Below are 19,005 nucleotides of genomic sequence, written 5' to 3' on the forward strand. Positions count from 1 at the left end.
CTGTGAGTCCGCTGGGGTGATATACTGCGTCCAGTGCACTCGGTGTGGCCTTCTATATATTGGCGAGACCCGATGTAGACTGGGAGACCGTTTCACTGAACACCTATGCTCTGTCCGCCAGAGAAAGCAGGATCTCCCAGTGGCCACACATTTTAATTCCACGTCCCATTTCCATTCTGATATGTCTGTCCACGGCCTCCTCTACTGTAAAGATGAAGCCACACTCAGGTTGGAGGGACAACACCTTATATTCCGTCAGGGTAGCCTCCAACCTGATGGCATGAACATTGACTTCTCTAACTTCTGCTAATGCCCCACCTCCCCCTCGTACCTCATCCGTAATTTATTTATATACACACATTCTTTCTCTCTCTCTCCTTTTTCTCCCTCTGTCCCTCTGACTATACCCCTTGCCCATCCTCTGAGTTCCCCCCCCCCCACTTTTCCTTCTCCCTGGGCCTCCTGTCCCATGATCCTTTCATATCCCCTTTGCCAATCACCTGTCCAGCTCTTGGCTCCATCCCTCCCTCTCCTGTCTTCTCCCATCATTTTGGATCTCCCCCTCCCCCTCCAACTTTCAAATCTCTTACTAGCTTTTCCTTCAGTTAGTCCTGACGAAGGGTCTCGGCCCGAAACATCAACTGTACTTCTTCCTACAGATGCTGCCTGGCCTGCTGCTTTCACTAGTATTTTGTGTGTGTTGCGAGAATTTGAGATGTTGCTCCTCCAATGTCAGTGTAGCCTCATTGTTGGAATAGAAATGAGAAGTCAAATTTTTATTGTATTTATTTATTATATTTCGAGATGCAGCGCTGTAACAGCCCAATGAGCCTGCACTTCCCAAATATTCTCAAATGACCAACTAACCCTCAAACAAGTGCGTTGTTTGGATGTGGGAGGAAACCAGAGCACGTGGAGGAAACCTTTGTGGTTTCAGGGAGAACATACGAATTGCTACAGGCAGTGGCAGGAATTGAACCCCGGTTACTGACACTGAAAGCATTGCGTTAACTGCTACACTACCAGGCTGCCCCCGATCTGAAGCGGGTGGCCACTGGGAAATCCTGCCTTTTGTGGTGGACTGAAAGTGCTTGATGAAGCAGACCCAATCTACACCGGGCCTCAGCGGGAGCACCTGATAGGGCAGACGACCCTGACAGACCTGCAGGGGTAGTGTTGTCTCACCTGGGTGGACTTTTTGGGTCTCAAGTGGTTTAGAGGAAGGAGGAGTAGGGGCAACTTGCCAGGTGAGAGATCAGTGGGGAGGGACGAAAGGATAAACAAATCAAGGAGAGAGCAAACCAAACAGAAGGTGGGGAGTGGCTGGGGGCCACAGAGGAGGGAAAGACGTGCCTAGTGGTGGATCTTGTTCTACATGGCAGAAGTTATGGAGAACTTTGTATTTGATAAGGAGTCTTGTGAGGTGGTAGGTATGGGAACCCTATTCTTGCTGGAGTGAGTGGAAAATGGAGGTGATGCGGGTGAGGGCACCATCAACAGTGGTGGAAGGGAAACCCCATTCTTTGATAATGGAGGGCACCTCAGATGTTCTAACCTCATCCTGAGAACGGATGCAGCAGAGACAGAGGAACTGAGAAAAGGGAAGTGCATTTTTAAAAATGACAGGATGGGAAGAGGTATAGTCAAGATGTCTCTGAGAGTCAGTAGGCTTATAAAAATTACCAATAGGCAGTCTCTCTCCCAAGATGGAGGCAGTGAGATTGGGAAAAGGGAGAGAGGCATCAGAGATGGACCAAGTAAATTTGATGGCAGGATGGAAATTGGAGGCATGGGTGCAGGATGCAGTCATCGATGTAGCAAACAAAGAGTTGGGTAGCATTTCCAGTGTAAGCTTGGACCTGGAATGTTCCATGTAGTCAATGAAAAAGCAGGCATAGCAGGAGCCCACGATACTCCTTGGGTTTTTAGAAAGTGGGAGGAACCGAAAGAGAAACCCAGTTCTGGCAGATGGAGGAGGGTGATGATGGAGGGAAACTGGTTAGGTCTGTTCTCCAGAAAGAAGCAGAGAGCTTTGAGGTCTTCCTGATGAGGGATAGACGTGTGTAGAGACTGGACATCCAGGGCCAGGGATCGAAGTGATTGAGAGCGTGCGAAGTGTTACGGATGAACATAAGTAGGAAGGGACTGAGCCAAGGGGGACAAAACAAACATGAGCTCAATGGGTAGGATCAGGCAGAAATGATGTGCCTACCCAGGCAGTCCAGCTTGTTAATCTCGATTCGAGGCAGAAACAAGCAGTGTGAGTTAAGGGAACTATGAGGTTAGTGGCAGTGCATGGAAGGTCTCCAGCGTTGATGAGTTGGTGATGGTGCAGGAGATAACGGCCAGATCATACCTTACGGCTTCCTTCTTTGAAAGTGGTGGGGCGAGGAAGATGCGGTTGCTGATAAGACCATGAACGCATGGTACTATGGAGGTGGTGGGAGGTGATGTGTGGGCAGTGGAGCCAGAATTCAGGCTGGGAAAGGTCTCTATGCTTCATCAAGGCCTGCTCCAACATCAGGGGAGGAAGGAGCAGGAAGAATTCTGGAAACGAGAAGGACCCAACTGTTTAACCAAGTATGTGTGTAGATCATTGCAGCACCATTCCTTCCACGCGGAGCGAGATGGGGGTGGGGTGGACGCGATAACGCCGAAGGCCAATCACCCAATGACTTGAAGAGCCCCTGATGTGAGGTTCCAGATCAGGGAAGGAACTACGCTTTTAATCAGAAAACTGACACCAATTTTCGCACCCTCTGCAATAAACATGAGTCAGGACAACCAGTAGGACTGGTTTTACTATTGATACAAGAGGCTGGTTAACAATTAACCATTTGTTATATTATCACTGTTCAGTTTAAAATAGTTAAGACACTGCACGTATACCTCAGGCAGAGTCAGGCACATCCCTTTCATTTTACTCATCTATTTCCTGCACAGGAGCCGCACTTGTTGAAAAAATACTTTGCTCCAGTGAAGCTCGGTGACCGATCAGAGGAGATTCAGTGCTTTGTTTACAGTTGTCCGCCGCTGTGCACAGCATCTGCAGCGATCAGGTTATATGCAATTTATGTAAAGTACAAAAGATGTAAATTAGCTAGCTCTTTTTTATTTTGTTCATAACTGTAGCCAATCAAATTAAAGGAAGTAAAGGCTGGGGAACTCCCCATGGGAGGCAAAGTCCTTAAGAGGCCTTTGTATTATTTAAATTACATCTGGCCCAATTTTTATCTGGTTACAGTGATAAACAGGATAATTCAATTTATTAAACTGGCTGCTTTGTCAGTAATACAGAACATTCTACAGCTGTTGGCTTGCTCATTGCCCTGGTGCCACATCTGGACCTGGTTCAGGTAAGCTCTGTGCTCTTCAATTGCTGACCCCTCTCAGCTTCCTCTGTTCTGACCCACAATTTGCAGATAGTCCATTAATATCCTGCTTCTGTTCGACAGTTCAAGGAACGTTTGAAATTTTGATCTGATAAATGCTGGTTGGATATCTGTAAGGGGAAGTGACTAAGAACTTTGTCAGTCAGTGCAGATAGAGATAATTCTGTTGGGCTTCTTGTTGGTTCCATCCTTGCCTGCTGGCTCCAAGATGTACATGTCTCATCGGGAAGGATTGCTAGGTCATGGTGCAAAGAGTTTGCTGACTTCACTTGGCGAGAAGGATGGAGAAACAACATGGATAATTAAATAGATGGCTCTGGGCTCCCATTGTGAGGGGGAAGTGTGTAGTAGCTGGTGGGCTCAAAGGAGATTAACTTGCCTCGACAGTTAAAATCTACCTTTCTGCCATTCTCAGCTCACTCTAGAATGCAAATTTGATCCAAAACACTTCAGTGAGAGGCTTTTTTTCTCTGCTGAGAAAGGTTCTGTTGGTATAACTATTATCAAAACTTGTTAATTCCATTCTTGTTTCCAACAGCCTGGCAGCTAGGAACCTCTTTGACCTGAAGGTGTTTGAACAGTAATGTTTAGTTCTGTTTCTCTTCCCAGAGATGCAGCTTGACCTATTTTTTGGAAGAGGTGGTGAGAGTAGTGGACAAAGTGATGTTACGTGAAGGCGTTTTCAGCAGGCACTTCATGAAGAGACAGTAGGCTTCTGATGCTGACCAGGAAGTGCCCAGTGACAGAAGTAGGGAAACAGGCATCTGTTCAAGTCTGAGGGATGCAACTCACACAGTCAAGCAAGGAGATCTGTTGGGTTTATGATGAACAACTTGACTGAAAGGCTTGTGTTTCTAGTCACACAAAGCAAGGTGTTATATACGGCGTGAAAGAAAGCATTACAAACAGGGGCAAATCTAGCAAATGGATTTCAGCATAGGCACAACCTTCAACAGAATGGAAAAGTATTTTCTAAACAGTGAAAGGTCACTGGTGTGTAGGTAAGGTGAGAGTTGGAGAGTGGGAAAGGGAAGGGGCATGTTTGAATGTAAATCACTACTAAGTTAGAAATGGTGTATAAAACGTTTGTAAAAGGTGAGGAATTGCAAACTGTATTCAGGGCAACTGTGTTGTGGCAGTAGAAACTTTACTACTACCATATGGAGGTATGGTTTGATCAAGCCCAAAGTAATCTGGGCTTCATATCTTCAGAGAGGTAATTTGATCTGGTCCAAGGAAGGGACAGTTTACTGGAATGCCGCCCAGATTTCAAGAGATTTTTAAAGAAAGCGATCATAAAAACTCTGGCAGCAAACAATTTTCTGGTAGGACTCAGGATGTTGAGCAGCATTTGTGATGGGGAAGGAATTGTTGATGTTTCTGGTTGAAACACTGTAATTGTAACTGGGCACCGGGAAAGGAAAGCGATTCCTTTTATCCCACAGATTCTGCCCCTAAATTCCTCCAGCTGATTGTTTGTTACTCTAGATTCCAGCATCTAGTCGCTTGTGGAAACAAGAGGTTACATTTCCCAGAAATGTCAAGACTAAGCCGTGATTTTCCAGCACAGACAATGAGCAACTGATGTGGTGAACAAAACAAATGCTTCTGTTATTTGGTGATTCTAGGGCTAGGGTCATAGTCTCAAATATTAGAGCCAAGGTTGGAAACGTTTCTGTATGCAGAAGGCAGTGGAAGTCTTGAACTGTCTTGCGGAAGTGACAATTGATAGCTTATTTGAAAGTGAGGTTGATAAGTTTCTGTGATAAAAGACATTTAAGAAAATTATCAAAGGTAGGTAGATGGCCAGAGTCCAGAAGTCAGCCATAGCCTTAGGTGGAGCAGAATTAAAGGGCTAAATGCCTCCTTTAGTCCTAATTCCCACGTTCCAATCACTGAATGTGGGCTATGGAGGAACAGCTGTCAAGAGGGCAGCATGTCCTATAGCTGACTACTTTTCCAGTTAATATCATCACAGACCTCCTAACTGTTGACTAGTAGCCCCACTTTACATACCTGGCCCCTTGCCCTGGTAATCGTGTCAGCTGGAAACATAGAAAGCTGCAAACTCCTGGTAACAGAGTGCTATGGGTGCACCTCTGGGTTAGGAAAACTGTTGGTCTTTGTGGTTTGTAGTTCCTGATATATCCTGTTAGATTCTGGACTAGTTCCTGAGGATTGGAGGGTGGCTAATGTAACTCCACTTTTTAAAAAAGGAGGGAGAGAGAAACCAGGGAATTATAGACCGGTTAGCCTAACGTTGGTGGTGGGGAAACTGCTGGAGTCAGTTATCAAGGATGTGATAACAGCACATTTGGAAAGCGGTGAAATCATCGGACAAAGTCAGCATGGATTTGTGAAAGGAAAATCATGTCTGACGAATCTCATAGAATTTTTTGAAGATGTAACTAGTAGAGTGGATAGGGGAGAACCAGTGGATGTGGTATATTTGGATTTTCAAAAGGCTTTTGACAAGGTCCCACACAGGAGATTAGTGTGCAAACTTAAAGCACATGGTATTGGGGGTAAGGTATTGATGTGGATGGAGAATTGGTTAGCAGACAGGAAGCAAAGAGTGGGAATAAACGGGACCTTTTCAGAATGGCAGGCGGTGACTAGTGGGGTACCGCAAGGCTCAGTGCTGGGACCTCAGTTGTTTACAATATATGTTAATGACTTGGATGAGGGAATTAAATGCAGCATCTCCAAGTTTGCGGATGACACGAAGCTGGGTGGCAGTGTTAGCTGTGAGGAGGATGCTAAGAGGATGCAGAGTGACTTGGATAGGTTGGGTGAGTGGGCAAATTCATGGCAGATGCAATTTAATGTGGATAAATGTGAAGTTATCCACTTTGGTTGCAAAAATAGGAAAACAGATTATTATCTGAATGGTGGCCGATTAGGAAAAGGGGAGGTGCAACGAGACCTGGGTGTCATTATACACCAGTCATTGAAAGTGGGCATGCAGGTACAGCAGGCGGTGAAAAAGGCGAATGGTATGCTGGCATTTATAGCAAGAGGATTCGAGTACAGGAGCAGGGAGGTACTACTGCAGTTGTACAAGGCCTTGGTGAGACCACACCTGGAGTATTGTGTGCAGTTTTGGTCCCCTAATCTGAGGAAAGACATCCTTGCCATAGAGGGAGTACAAAGAAGGTTCACCAGATTGATTCCTGGGATGGCAGGACTTTCATATGAAGAAAGACTGGATGAACTGGGCTTGTACTCGTTGGAATTTAGAAGATTGAGGGGGGATCTGATTGAAACATATAAAATCCTAAAGGGATTGGACAGGCTAGATGCAGGAAGATTGTTCCTGATGTTGGGGAAGTCCAGAATGAGGGGTCACAGTTTGAGGATAAAGGGGAAGCCTTTTAGGACCGAGATTAGGAAAAACTTCTTCACTCAGAGAGTGGTGAATCTGTGGAATTCTCTGCCACAGGAAGCAGTTGAGGCCAGTTCATTGGCTATATTTAAGAGGGAGTTAGATATGGCCCTTGTGGCTACGGGGATCAGGGGGTATGGAGGGAAGGCTGGGGCGGGGTTCTGAGTTGGATGATCAGCCATGATCATAATAAATGGCTGTGCAGGCTCGAAGGGCCGAATGGCCTACTCCTGCACCTATTTTCTATGTTTCTATGTTTCTATATAAATGCATATGCTATTTTGTGGTTACAAATAATACCTCTGCAATGCTGGTTGTCGCACACAATTCAAGAGAGTGATAAAGAAGTGATAGTTAAAGTAAAAATAAAATCCGACTTTGTTGACTAGTGAATAACAGAGTTCAGAGTCCTACTTTTAAAAACGCAAACAACAGGAATTCTGCAGATGCTGGAAATTCAAGCAACACACATCAAAGTTGCTGGTGAACGCAGCAGGCCAGGCAGCATCTCTGGGAAGAGGTACAGTCGACGTTTCAGGCCAAGACCCTTCGTCAGGACTTGCAGTCGATGTTTCAGGCCGAGACCCTTCGCCCTGATGAAGGGTCTCCGCCTGAAACGTCGATTGTACCTCTTCCTAGAGATGCTGCCTGGCCTGCTGCATTCACCAGCAACTTTGATGTGAGTTGTCAGAGTCCTACTTCCTGGTTTCTGGTGGAGTAAGGGCTGGATCCTCTTGCTGCCCTCTGTACTACCCCTGCCAATGCGCTGGTTGCAAAAACCCGTTGGGATGCAGGGGTGAGGTAAGCCAAACAAAATAGATCATTCCATTTTTGCTTACTGCCGTTTGCATTTACCTACACAGCAGCTCTCTTACCCATTTCCTTCCTCGGCAACAAGGCCATCTTTACACCTTTAAGGGCGGCTGGCACACTCAGTATCCTGGTCCTAGTCCTCCTCAAGCTCACCTCACCACCACCCCTCATGTGACAATTACAGTTTCAGGTTCATCTCTAAATTGTTCAACTCCAAAACTCCTTCCTCAAGAGGACAATGAGGTTTGTCATGTCTTCTTTGACTCTCAACCATTGTCATCAATGCACTGCAGAAAGCACCCTGTCTGGATGCATCATGACTTGTATACCAAATGCTCTGCTCGTAACGGCAAGGAACTGCAGAGAGCTGTGGACACAGCTCGACAGATCACAGGAACCAGCCTCCCTCCATGGACTCTGTCTGCATTTCTCACTGCCTCTCTAAAGCAGCTGACATAATTAAAGACCCCACCACCCCATACACTCGCCGTTGTCTCCGCCCGCCCCACCCACCGTCAGGCAGAAGGCACAAACACCTGACAGCATGCACAACCAGGCTCAGGGGTAGCTTCTACCCTGCTCTCAATGAGATTATTGAATGGTTCCTTTGTACGATAAGATTGGCTCTTGACCTTACAATCTACCTATTATGGCCTTACACCTTACTGTCTGCTGCATTGCACTTTCTCTGGAACAGTAAACCATCATCCCTTCGATCTGCACTTCATCACTTTACCTCGTCCCACCTCAGTGTGCTGATGTGATGAAATGATCTGTCTGGTTGGCATGCAAGACAAAGTTTTTCTTTGTACCTCAGTACAAGTGACAATAATAAAACAGTTTATCAATTTAATTTAATTTATTTCCCTGATAGCTGAACTTCACTGGCCTTCATCTGAGAAGAGGTTAAATTGTGGCCCAGTGCATTGGTTCAGGGGAACTGAAGCTCCCCCCCCACCCCAACAGGAGACTTAGGAAGAACAAAAGGGTCTCCTGGCTCTCGAGGACAGCGCCAACGCAGTAATAAAAAGCCAATTTCTTGATGGTGTATCTCATCGCTATTGGGGGTCCTGCTGTCCTCTAACTGAAGGCCACATTGTGCCCTTCCTTCCAAAGACGCAAGAGCAGTGCACAAAGTCTATCCATGATATGTATAAGAACTATGGTGTGCAATATTACCTCTAGGTCTGTCTCACTTATTTCAGATCTACTCTCAGGCCGGGTACTGGAGACACTTGCAATCTGTAGCATGGCATAATAGAGGACCCTCTGATCTACAGGCTGCTCCCAGGGGCAGACAGACAGACAGACACACACACACACACACACACACACACACACACACACACATGCACTCACACATACATAGACACACACACACACATACACACACACATACACACACACACATGCACACACACATACACACACACATATACATACACGCACACACACGCATAGATGCACATGCACTCACATAAACACACACACACACACACACACACACACACACACACACACACACATAGATGCACATGCACTCACATACACACACGGACATCAAGTATTGCTGGAAGGTTAACAATTGAGTAAGATTGGTCTACCTAGTGTTTGGCGATCTGCCAGCAAGTCAAGATGTGCTGCTGACTGGCACATTCAAAGCTGCTGAGTACAGTCTGAGAAATGCATTGACAGTTGGCGCAGCCTCAACGGGCAAGTATAAGATTCTTCCACTACTGGTTGGGAGGGGGGGGTCTGGGTTCGGTGAGGAAGCCCCTCAGTTTGTGGTCGTGTACCGCCCCATGGGGGCCAAGTGAGTGACAACAGTCGGATTGGTTTTAAACAATGTAATTTAAGGCTAAGCATATTGTCTACGAATGTAAGAATGAAAAAGGCATTGCATGGTGTATTCTTGTAAATGTTTTTTATTGTGGCCCAGGAAGTAAGGTAGTTTATTGAGGTGTATCCTTTAAGTAAACTGTACTGGTCAGACCAAGATGTGAAGATATTCATTATCAAGGTGAATTATTTATTCAGGAGGACAATCAGCCCATTGAATCCATGCTAGTTCCCAACAGAGCAATCTCAACGGTCCTTTTTCATCTTTATTGTCCCCTGTCCTCCCAGAACTTGGTTGTGGAGATTGGAGAGCCACTCAGCACAGAAGCAGATGCTTTGCTTCAACCCAACTTGTCCTTGCTGACTGTGTTGCCTCCCTGAGCAAGTCCTACAGCCTCGTATCCCTCTGAACTTTTCCTATCCACGTACCTATCAAAATCTTGTTTAAGCATAAGCTTACCTGCCTTTACAGCTCTCCCCAACAGCTTGTTCCATCCACCAACACCATCCATGTGAAAAGGTTTCCCTTCCGGTCCCTTTTAAATCTTTCCCATCTCACCTTAAACCTACGACCCCTAGCTTTACAATCTCCTTCCCTGGGAAAAGACTGACCATCCACCTTATCTATGCCCCTCATGATTTTATGAACATCTATTAGGTCCCCTGTCAACCTCCTTTGCTCTAGGGAAAACAGTCCCAATCTATTCAGTCTCTCCTGCCAGTCTGGGTGACATCAAAGTGAATCTTTGTTGCAACCTTTCCAGTTAAATGTTGGTGATCAAAACTGCACACCATACTCTAAGTGCAGTGTCCCAGCGTATTCTCCTCACACACCCATAAGTTCTCTGCAGTTTCTTCTACCAGTCACTCACACAAAGATGTAGTTTCCTGTATCCAATTACCGTACCTTACAGCATGTCTTTGTGATGTGATGGGAAAACCATGGTGCCCAGGGCAACACAAGTTGTAGGGCAACATTGCAGAACTGGACATGCCCTGATGCTTGGACATACCCAGGTGACCAGTGCCATGAGACATAATGCATTGGTCTCCAATCCCCTACCCATCATACTCCCACCCACCTTCTGATTAAGCTGATTCACCTCCAGATTATGGCTAGAATCAACTCCTGCCTCAGCAAGGACCTGGACACACTGCAGTTTGCCTATCACCACAACAGTCTATTGTGGACACAAACTCATTGGCTCCCCACATGGGCTTGGATCACCTGGACAATACAAATACCTCTGTCAGGATACAGCTCAGCATTTAACATCATCATTCCTACAGTTCTGATTGGAAAGCTCCAGAACATTGTCCACTGTACCTCCCTCTGTAACTGATTCCTTGAATTCCTAACCGGAAAACCATAATCTGTGTGGTTTGGAAATAACATCTCCACCTTGCTGACAATCAACACTGGCACACCTCAAAGATGTGTGCTTAGCCCACTGCTCTACTCTCTCTAAACCCATGACTGTGTGGCTAGGCACAACTCAGATGCCAACTATAAATTTGCTGGGAATACTAGCATTGTATGCAGATTGAGATACCCCAGCTAGTTGAGTGGTGTCACAGCAACAATCTGGCACTCAACATCAATAAGATCAAAGAGCTGATTGTGGACTTCGGAATGAGTAAGACGAGGGAGTACAAACCAGTCCTCATCGAGGGATCGGAAGTGGGAAGAGTGAACAACTTCAAGTCCTGGTCAATATCTCTGAGGACCTAACCTAATGTATCGACACAGCTATAAAGAAGGCTAGAGAGCAGCTATACTTCATTAGGAGTTTGAGGAGATTTAGTATGTCACCAAAAACACTCGCAAATTTCTACAAATATACCGTGGAGAGCATTCTGACTGGCTGCTCCACCATCTGAAATGTGAGGGCTACTGCACAGGATCAAAGTAAGTAAAGTTAGTCAGCTCCATCATGGGCACCGTCCTCCATAGTATCCAGAACACCTTCAAGGAGCGATGCTTCAAAAAGGTGGTGGCCATCATTAAGGACCTCTATCAGCTTTCTTCTCTTTGCTACCTAAAGGTACAGAAGCCTGAAGGCACACACTCAACGATTCAGGAACAGCTTCTTCCCCTCTGCCATCTGATTTCCAAATGGACCTTCAACCCATGAACATTGCCTCAACACTTCTTTTTTTCTTGCACAACGTATTTAACGTAACTATTTAATATATATATATCTGGATTTCCTGAACTCTCTCCCAGTGAGTGACTCAGCGGAGTCAGAAAGAGCTGCTTCGTGGGAAAGGACCACCATATAGGGCTCTTCTGCTGCTGGACAGGCACAGCAGCATATGGAATGAATGCAGCTGAGTGCGATTCGTTCAGATAGGCACGATGGCCTGCACAAATGTAGGATTAATATTGTAAGCTCAGAGTCAGTGGTCTGAAGGAGCTGTTGTTCTGTTGTATGCTGTATAGTATGACCCATAGAGGTCAGGGAGAGACACACACATAATAGAAATAGACCATTCAGCAAAATTAATCTGTGCTGACCATTCACCGTCCATTTATTCGAATCCCCATTTTACTTCTTCCTCATTCTCAACAACGGCAATTTACCTACCACACACGTCTTCGATATGTGGGAGGAAATTGGAGGTATGATGGGAAAGAGGAGTGGAGGTAGAGGAAACTGGAGGTGTGATGGGGAAGGGTTTGGTGGGAGATGAAACCGGAAGTACTGTACAATTGGATAGGGGATTGGTGGTAGAGGAAACTGGAGGTAAGATGGGGTACAGGGCTGGTGGCACAGGAAATTGGAGGTGTGGTGGATAGGGGATTGATAGTACAGGAAATCGATGGATAGGGGATTGGTGGTAGAGAGAATCGGAGGTGTGATGGATAGGGGATTAGTGGCACAGGAAATCGGAGGTGTGATGGATAGGGGATTGGTGGTAGAGGAAATCGGAGGTGTGATCGATAGGCGATTGGTATAGAGGAAGCTGGAGATGTGATGGATAGGGGACGGGTGGCACAGGAAATTGGAGGTGTGATGGATAGGGGATTGGTGGTAGAGGAAATTGGAGGTGTAATAGATAGGGGATTAGTGGTAGAGGGAATCGGAGATAAGTGAGGTAGGGGATTGGTGGTAGAGGAAGCTGGAGATGTGATGGATAGGGGATTGGTGGCACAGGAAATCGGAGGTGTGAAGGATAGGGGATTGGTGGTAGAGGAAATTGGAGGTGTGTTGGATAGGGGATTGGTGGTAGAGGAAATTGGAGGTAAGATGGGATAGGAGATTGGTGGTAGAGGAACTTGATGTGATAGAGGATTATTGGTAGAGAAAACCCAGTTTTTAAAAACTACAGGGACTGGGCGCAAACTGCACACAGACAAGTCCATCGACCAGGATTGAACCTTAGTCATTGGGGGTGTGAAGCAGTGACTTTACTGCCCGTACAATTGTGACTCCCGCCATCCCCCCGAAATATTACATACAGTCTGCTTAGTTAAGAATCAATAATCACACAGAAGGCAGCTCAGTGATCATTTAAGCTGATTCCTGGAATGAAGGGGCTGTCTTCGCTGGAACAAGCGAAGAAATTGGGATGATATTTGGAAGAATGAGGATGACTTTACTGACATCTATTCAGGCTGTCCCCATTTAATGAATGGAATCTTTTGGTTTTGTCTAAGAGTCAAAAAATGAACAAAATTCACTCAATGTGCTAACCATATCTCACAATATTGTAATGAAAAGCATCAAAAACATATATGACGGAAAGGAAGAACAACAACTACAAGTGGGGAATGGGAGAGAACTAGTCCAGTCATTTATAGGAACGTACATCACATTTCTGAATTTAATTTTATTTCAGGAGCTTGTTCATATACACTAAGGATCATAAATTTGGTGTGCATAAGCTGAGGATGGCATTTAAGATTCTAAGAGAAATGGGCAGTGCAGGTTGCAGAGGACCTTCCCCTGGGTGAGGGTGTTTGGTACAAGAATGGGATAGCTTTGGAATAAATGGTCTTCTCCACTCAAGATGGAGATGAGTAGGAATTTCTTCCCTCAGGGGACTGTGAATCATATTGTTCTCCATTGATAGCCATGTAGGTGGAACCAAGGAATAGATTGAAGGTGGTGGTTGACAGACATTTAAGCAAGGAGATAAGAGAGTGGGGGAGAGTATGGGAAAGTGACTCAGCCATAAAAGGGCTAACTGGCCTGCCCCTGCTCCTAGTTCTCAGACACATCCTTTGAGCCAGGATCGCCAAACGTGCCCCTGCCTTAACACAATGATCCTCAGGAGCTGCACGTTGCCACCACACCAATCTCTGTCCAATAGTCCACAGACTTGAAACTTCACCCATCCTTGCCATAACACCACCACACACTCCTGCAGCTTCCTGTTGTGTCGCAATGCTGGCTCCCAGTCTCAGACCCAGTGTGACATAAGCTGTTAGATGATTTGTAACTCCAAAATATAAAACTAATCAAAAGAAAAACATGGAGCTGGGAGTAACATGTCTTAGTGTTGTTGTACCTTTAGCAAGCCGCACACATATGACACGGTGGCATTATGACATATGCCATTCACAAATATTTATATATTACCCTTAATGAAATCTGTAAACAAAGAATGTTTAACCAAACAATATATTTACAATATTACTGAAATATTAAATACACAAGATAAACTTTTACTATTATATATTCCATTAGAACTGTACGGATATAAACTAGAAGATGAATGTCTTATTGTCTATTACCACTCCCTTTAGAAGTGTCAGTGCTGACGTTACCCAGCAAGGTCATTTAACATCTCATTACTCAATAAAACAGGAACTGGATTATTGATGTTGCAAGTGAAAACATTTTTGCTAAAAACACCCTGGGATATAATTGCCAAAAGAAGGAGTAGAGGCTTTCCTCAGGCACAAGTCTATTTCAGGGCTTTCAAAACCTGCTGTGGAACAGGCAATGTCTGCATGTATCAACACACACAAAATGCTGGAGGAATTCAGCAGGTCAGCCAGCATCTATGGAGGGAAATGAACAACAGAAGCAAGGGTAAAATGTTTTTAAAAAGCCCTCACGCCCTGTGCATCATCTCTCTAGGGTTGCCTACCCCCTCACCTTATAAGATTCCATTATGTACAGTGCTCTCCTACCAGATTCCTTCTTCAGCCCTTTGCCTCCTCCACCCATCATCGCCTAGCTTCTCACATCATTCCGTTTCCTGCTCCCTTCCCTCACCTTCCTATTCTGACTTCTGTCCCCTTCCTTTCCAGCCCTGATGAATGGTCTTGACCTGATTTGTTGACTGTTCATTTCCCTCCATAGATGCTGCCTAACCAGCTGAGTTCCTTCAGAATTTTGTGTGTGTTAGAAACATAGGAACATAGAAAATAGCTGCAGGAGTAGGCCATTCGGCCCTTTGAGCCTGCACTGCCATTCAGTATGATCATGGTTGAGTTGGATGATCAGCCATAATCACACTGAATGCTGGTGCAGACTCGAAGGGCCACATGGCCTACTCCTGCACCTATTTTCTATGTTTCTAAGTTTCTAACACACACAAAATTCTGAAGGAACTCAGCTGGTTAGGCAGCATCTATGGAGGGAAATGAACAGCCGACATATCAGGCCAAGACCATTCATCAGGGCTGGAAAGGATCCAGAATCTGCAAAATCGCTTAAGTTTTAATGATAAGGTGTAATTTAGTGTAGTATATTAATGAGGATAGTAACTGGCAATTGGCTTATTATTGTCACGTGTACCGAGATGGTGAAAAGCTGTGCTTACATGTCATCTTGGTGGATCATCAGTACATCGAGGTACCACAAAAGAGAAACGGAATGCAGAATACGGTGTTACAGTTACAGGGAAACTGTGGTGCAGGTAGACAAATAAGGTTCAAGGCTCATGACACAGTGGATTGGGAAATTGAGAATTGATCTTTATCGCATCTTTTTCAAAAGTCTGATAACAGTGGAGTAGAAGCTGTCCTTGAGCCTGGGGGTATGGTGTTCTTAAGAAAATTAAAAAAAAAAAACAGATTTCTGGAAATATTTAGCAGACCAGGCTGCATTTGTGGAGAAATAAACAAGAGTTACTGTTTCAGATCTAAGACTCTGAACTGGTGAAGGCAGATAAGAAAAGGCAGCCGTAAAGTGTCCTGACGAAGGGTCTCGGCCTGAAACGTCGACTGTACCTCTTCCTAGAGATGCTGCCTGGCCTGCTGCGTTCACCAGCAACTTTGATGTGTGTTGCTTAAAGCTTTACTTCTCTTTCTCAGATTGAATGGAGGATCTTCAACTAGAAGTGTTAACTCTTATTTCTTTCTTCACAAATACTACCTGACCTACAAAGATGTTCTGCATCTTCTGATTTTTAAATCAGGTTTCCAGCATCTACAGTTTTTTGACGGATGATTTCAGAGGATCTATTCTAGATACAGTACAAAGTGCCATTATGAAGAAAGCATGGCAGTGCCTTTACTTCCTTAGAAGTTTGGGGAGATTGGGCACATCATATAAAACTTTGATGGACTTCTTTTGATGTGTGGTAGAGAGTATATTGACTGGTTGCATCACAGCCTGGTATGGAAACACCAATTCCCTAGAATGGAAAGGCCTAGAAAAAGTGGTGGATACCGCTCAGTCCATCATGGGTAAAGCCCTTCCCAGCATTGAGCGCATCTACACAGGAAAGCAGCATCCATCATCAGGGACTCCCACCATCCAGGCCATGCTCTCTTCTCGCTGCATCAGGAAGAAGGTACAGGAGCCTCAGGAACCCTCACCACCATGTTCAGGAACAGTTATTATCTCTCAACCATCATTTCTTGAACCATAACTTCACTGAACTTCACTCACCCGATCACTGAACCGTTCTCTTCACTGACTTACTTTCATGGACTCTTCACCTCATGTTCTTGATATTTATTATTTATGTATAATATTATTATAAATTTATCTCTTGTATTTACGTAGTTTGTTGTCTTTTCCACATTGGTTGTTTGTCTGTCTTGGTGGGTGCTCATTGATTCTATTGTGTTTCTTGTATTTACTGTGAATGCCCACAAGAAAATGAATCTCAGGGTTGTATATGGTCACATATATGGACTTTGAAAATAAATTTACTTTGAAGTTTGAAGCCAATCTCCTTGGGGATGACAGAGTAAAAGTGGGGTTAGTTTCTATAGAACAGGAGTGACACAGTGATACACAAGTTAGACCAGAATAGAGATCTGTGTTCTATTCTGACCTCCGGTGCTGTCTATGTGGAGTTTGTACACTCTCACTGTGACCACATGGGTTTCATCCAGGTGCTTGGCTTTATCCCACATCCCAATCATGCACTGATGGCCTTAATTGGCCACTGTACATTCACACTTAGATAGGCCAGTGGAGAGAATAAATTACAGGGCAACATGAAATAAAGAAAGGTGTGCGGGGTGGGGGGGGTGGTGGTTGAGACTAATTGTCTGCTGGAAGTCAACAAAAGCCTGATGAGTCAAATGGCCTCATTCAATGTTGAAATAGATAAGTAAGTTATTAAGTTACCAGGTAAGGTTCAACTGGTTATACCACATTTGGAGTACCGTGTTCAGATTCATATATCATATGTAAATACAGTGAAATGCATTGTTCGTGTTCACAATCAGCACAGCCTAAGAATGGACTGGAATCAGTCACAAGTGTCTTCACACATTCTGGCACCAATGTCGCATGCCCACAATGTTCAGCAGAACAACAGGAACAAATCTACAACAGCAGACCTAACCTCTTTCCTCCTTCCTATCCACCCACCCACTCACCCCTCACACACAGAGACAGCCCTGCACCCCCAGGACATGCTGCTTCCATTGGACACTGCGACTCACTGAGACTGGGCCTCCAACTTCCCCAGTAGGCTCACAAACTCGCAGACCCAGGGCCATTGGGCCTTGACTTCCCAACTTCCGATTGACCTTCAGTTTCAATCTTTGGTATTGACCCCAGGTCTCACTGATGACAGGACCTTGGACACCAGACTGGATTCACCGATGCTGAGACCCCGAACTCCAGGTCTCAAATTCCTGTCTCGTGTACCGGGGAGAGGTGTCTTCAGCCTTCGTATCTCTTACCTATGATCCCACGAGTGTCTCGCCTACCTGAGGAGGGGGGGGAGCGGGGGGAGTGCTCTTGTCCTGGCTGGTCTTCGTAGGTTCGTAGGTTGTATGGAAAGTCAGATGAGTGCAAAAGACTGAAGGGGCCATTCTGGTACTGCACAACTCCATGTCTCTATGGCTTTAAATAAGAAGTTTAGCAGGTGCGGTTAAAATGAACAAATCGCAGGCATGATCCAGCAATGTGCAGCGACAGCAGCAACATTCAGAAGAACCAGGATGTTTGCTGTTGCTTCACTGATCCTGTTGGAATCCATTATCAAAACAGACTGATAAATCAACTGCGATAACCAAACCAAAGGATGTTGTAAATACTCAACACGTCAGGTGACGTCCATAGGGAGAGAAACATCTTAGTGACCTTATTGTGGTCCAGAAGCCTCTCAGAATCTGGAGCCGTATTGAGTTCCTTCAGCCAGAGGGTGTTGAATTTGTTGAATCCTTTGCCACAGAGGGCTGCACAGACAAAGTCATTGAGTGCACTTAAGGCAGAGATTGATAAATTCTTGACTGGTAACTGATTAAGGATTAGAGGAATAGGCAGGAGAATGGAGTTTTTAAAACTTGCCTCTGTTTGAATGGCAGGACAGACTCAATGGCCTGAATAGCCTAATTCTGCTCCTATATCATGCTGTCTTATGGTCTGAACAAAGAAGTGAATATGTGATGGCAGATGGGAGAAAGGAACAATGGCTGGTTCCTGTTGGCAGCTCTCCCCCAAGTAAGAGCTTGAGTCGAAAAATATTGAGTTTTTCATTTCTTTTTAGATCCAGTTTAATACTTTGTGTTGGGCACGTGGCCAAGTGGTTAAAGCATTCGTCTAGTGATCTCAAGGTCGCTAGTTTGAGCCTCAGCTGTGGCAGCGTGTTTGTGCCCTTGAGCAAGACACTTAATCACACATTGCTCTAGTCTCTGTGCGGGGAGTGGCACCCCACACAGACTTCCAATCTGGGCCTTGTAAGGCTTGAAAATGCCCGACACAGGCCTCTCATGGTCTGAGTCAACGTTCCCTCCCCCCCTTAATACTTGACAGCTGATTGACAGCCCATCAAGGGCAGCGTTAAACATTTTTGGTGAGGCAGAGTGGCCAGAGAATAGAACAGAGAGCCAATAAAGAAACAGTAGATGCTGGAAATCTGAAAAAGAAAATGCTGGGGACACTCAACAAGTCAGATGGCATCTGTAGAGCAAGGAAGCGCTGGAAGTCTTGTTCCTCTTTCCTCAGTACTGCTTGACCTCCTGCGTGTTTCCTGCCGTTTCGTATTTCTTTCAGAAATGGAAAGGAAATTCTCTGAAAGAGCAGAGAGATGAAATGGTAGCAAAGATGATGCTACCAAGTTCAGAGGACTGGCACTGGGACAAAGGAAGAATCAGCAGCAGGTTTAATGGGAAGGACAGAACCTTGACCTGACCTAGGTGGTTTCTTGTTT

General features: G+C 45.2%; 1 protein-coding gene across 1 annotated transcript in view; it reads left to right on the top strand.

The window, feature by feature from the left end:
* Nucleotides 1-18,236: 18,236 nt before the first annotated feature.
* Nucleotides 18,237-19,005, top strand: part of ehf (ets homologous factor) — a 41,332-nt gene continuing 40,563 nt past the window's right edge. The window contains exon 1 of the mRNA XM_072273109.1: nt 18,237-18,296. Coding sequence (XP_072129210.1) covers nt 18,242-18,296 — 55 coding nt within the window. The 5' untranslated portion in view covers nt 18,237-18,241. The remainder of the gene's footprint in view (nt 18,297-19,005) is intronic.

Source organism: Mobula birostris, chromosome 11 (genome assembly GCF_030028105.1).
Source record: "Mobula birostris isolate sMobBir1 chromosome 11, sMobBir1.hap1, whole genome shotgun sequence".
NCBI lineage: Eukaryota > Metazoa > Chordata > Chondrichthyes > Myliobatiformes > Myliobatidae > Mobula > Mobula birostris.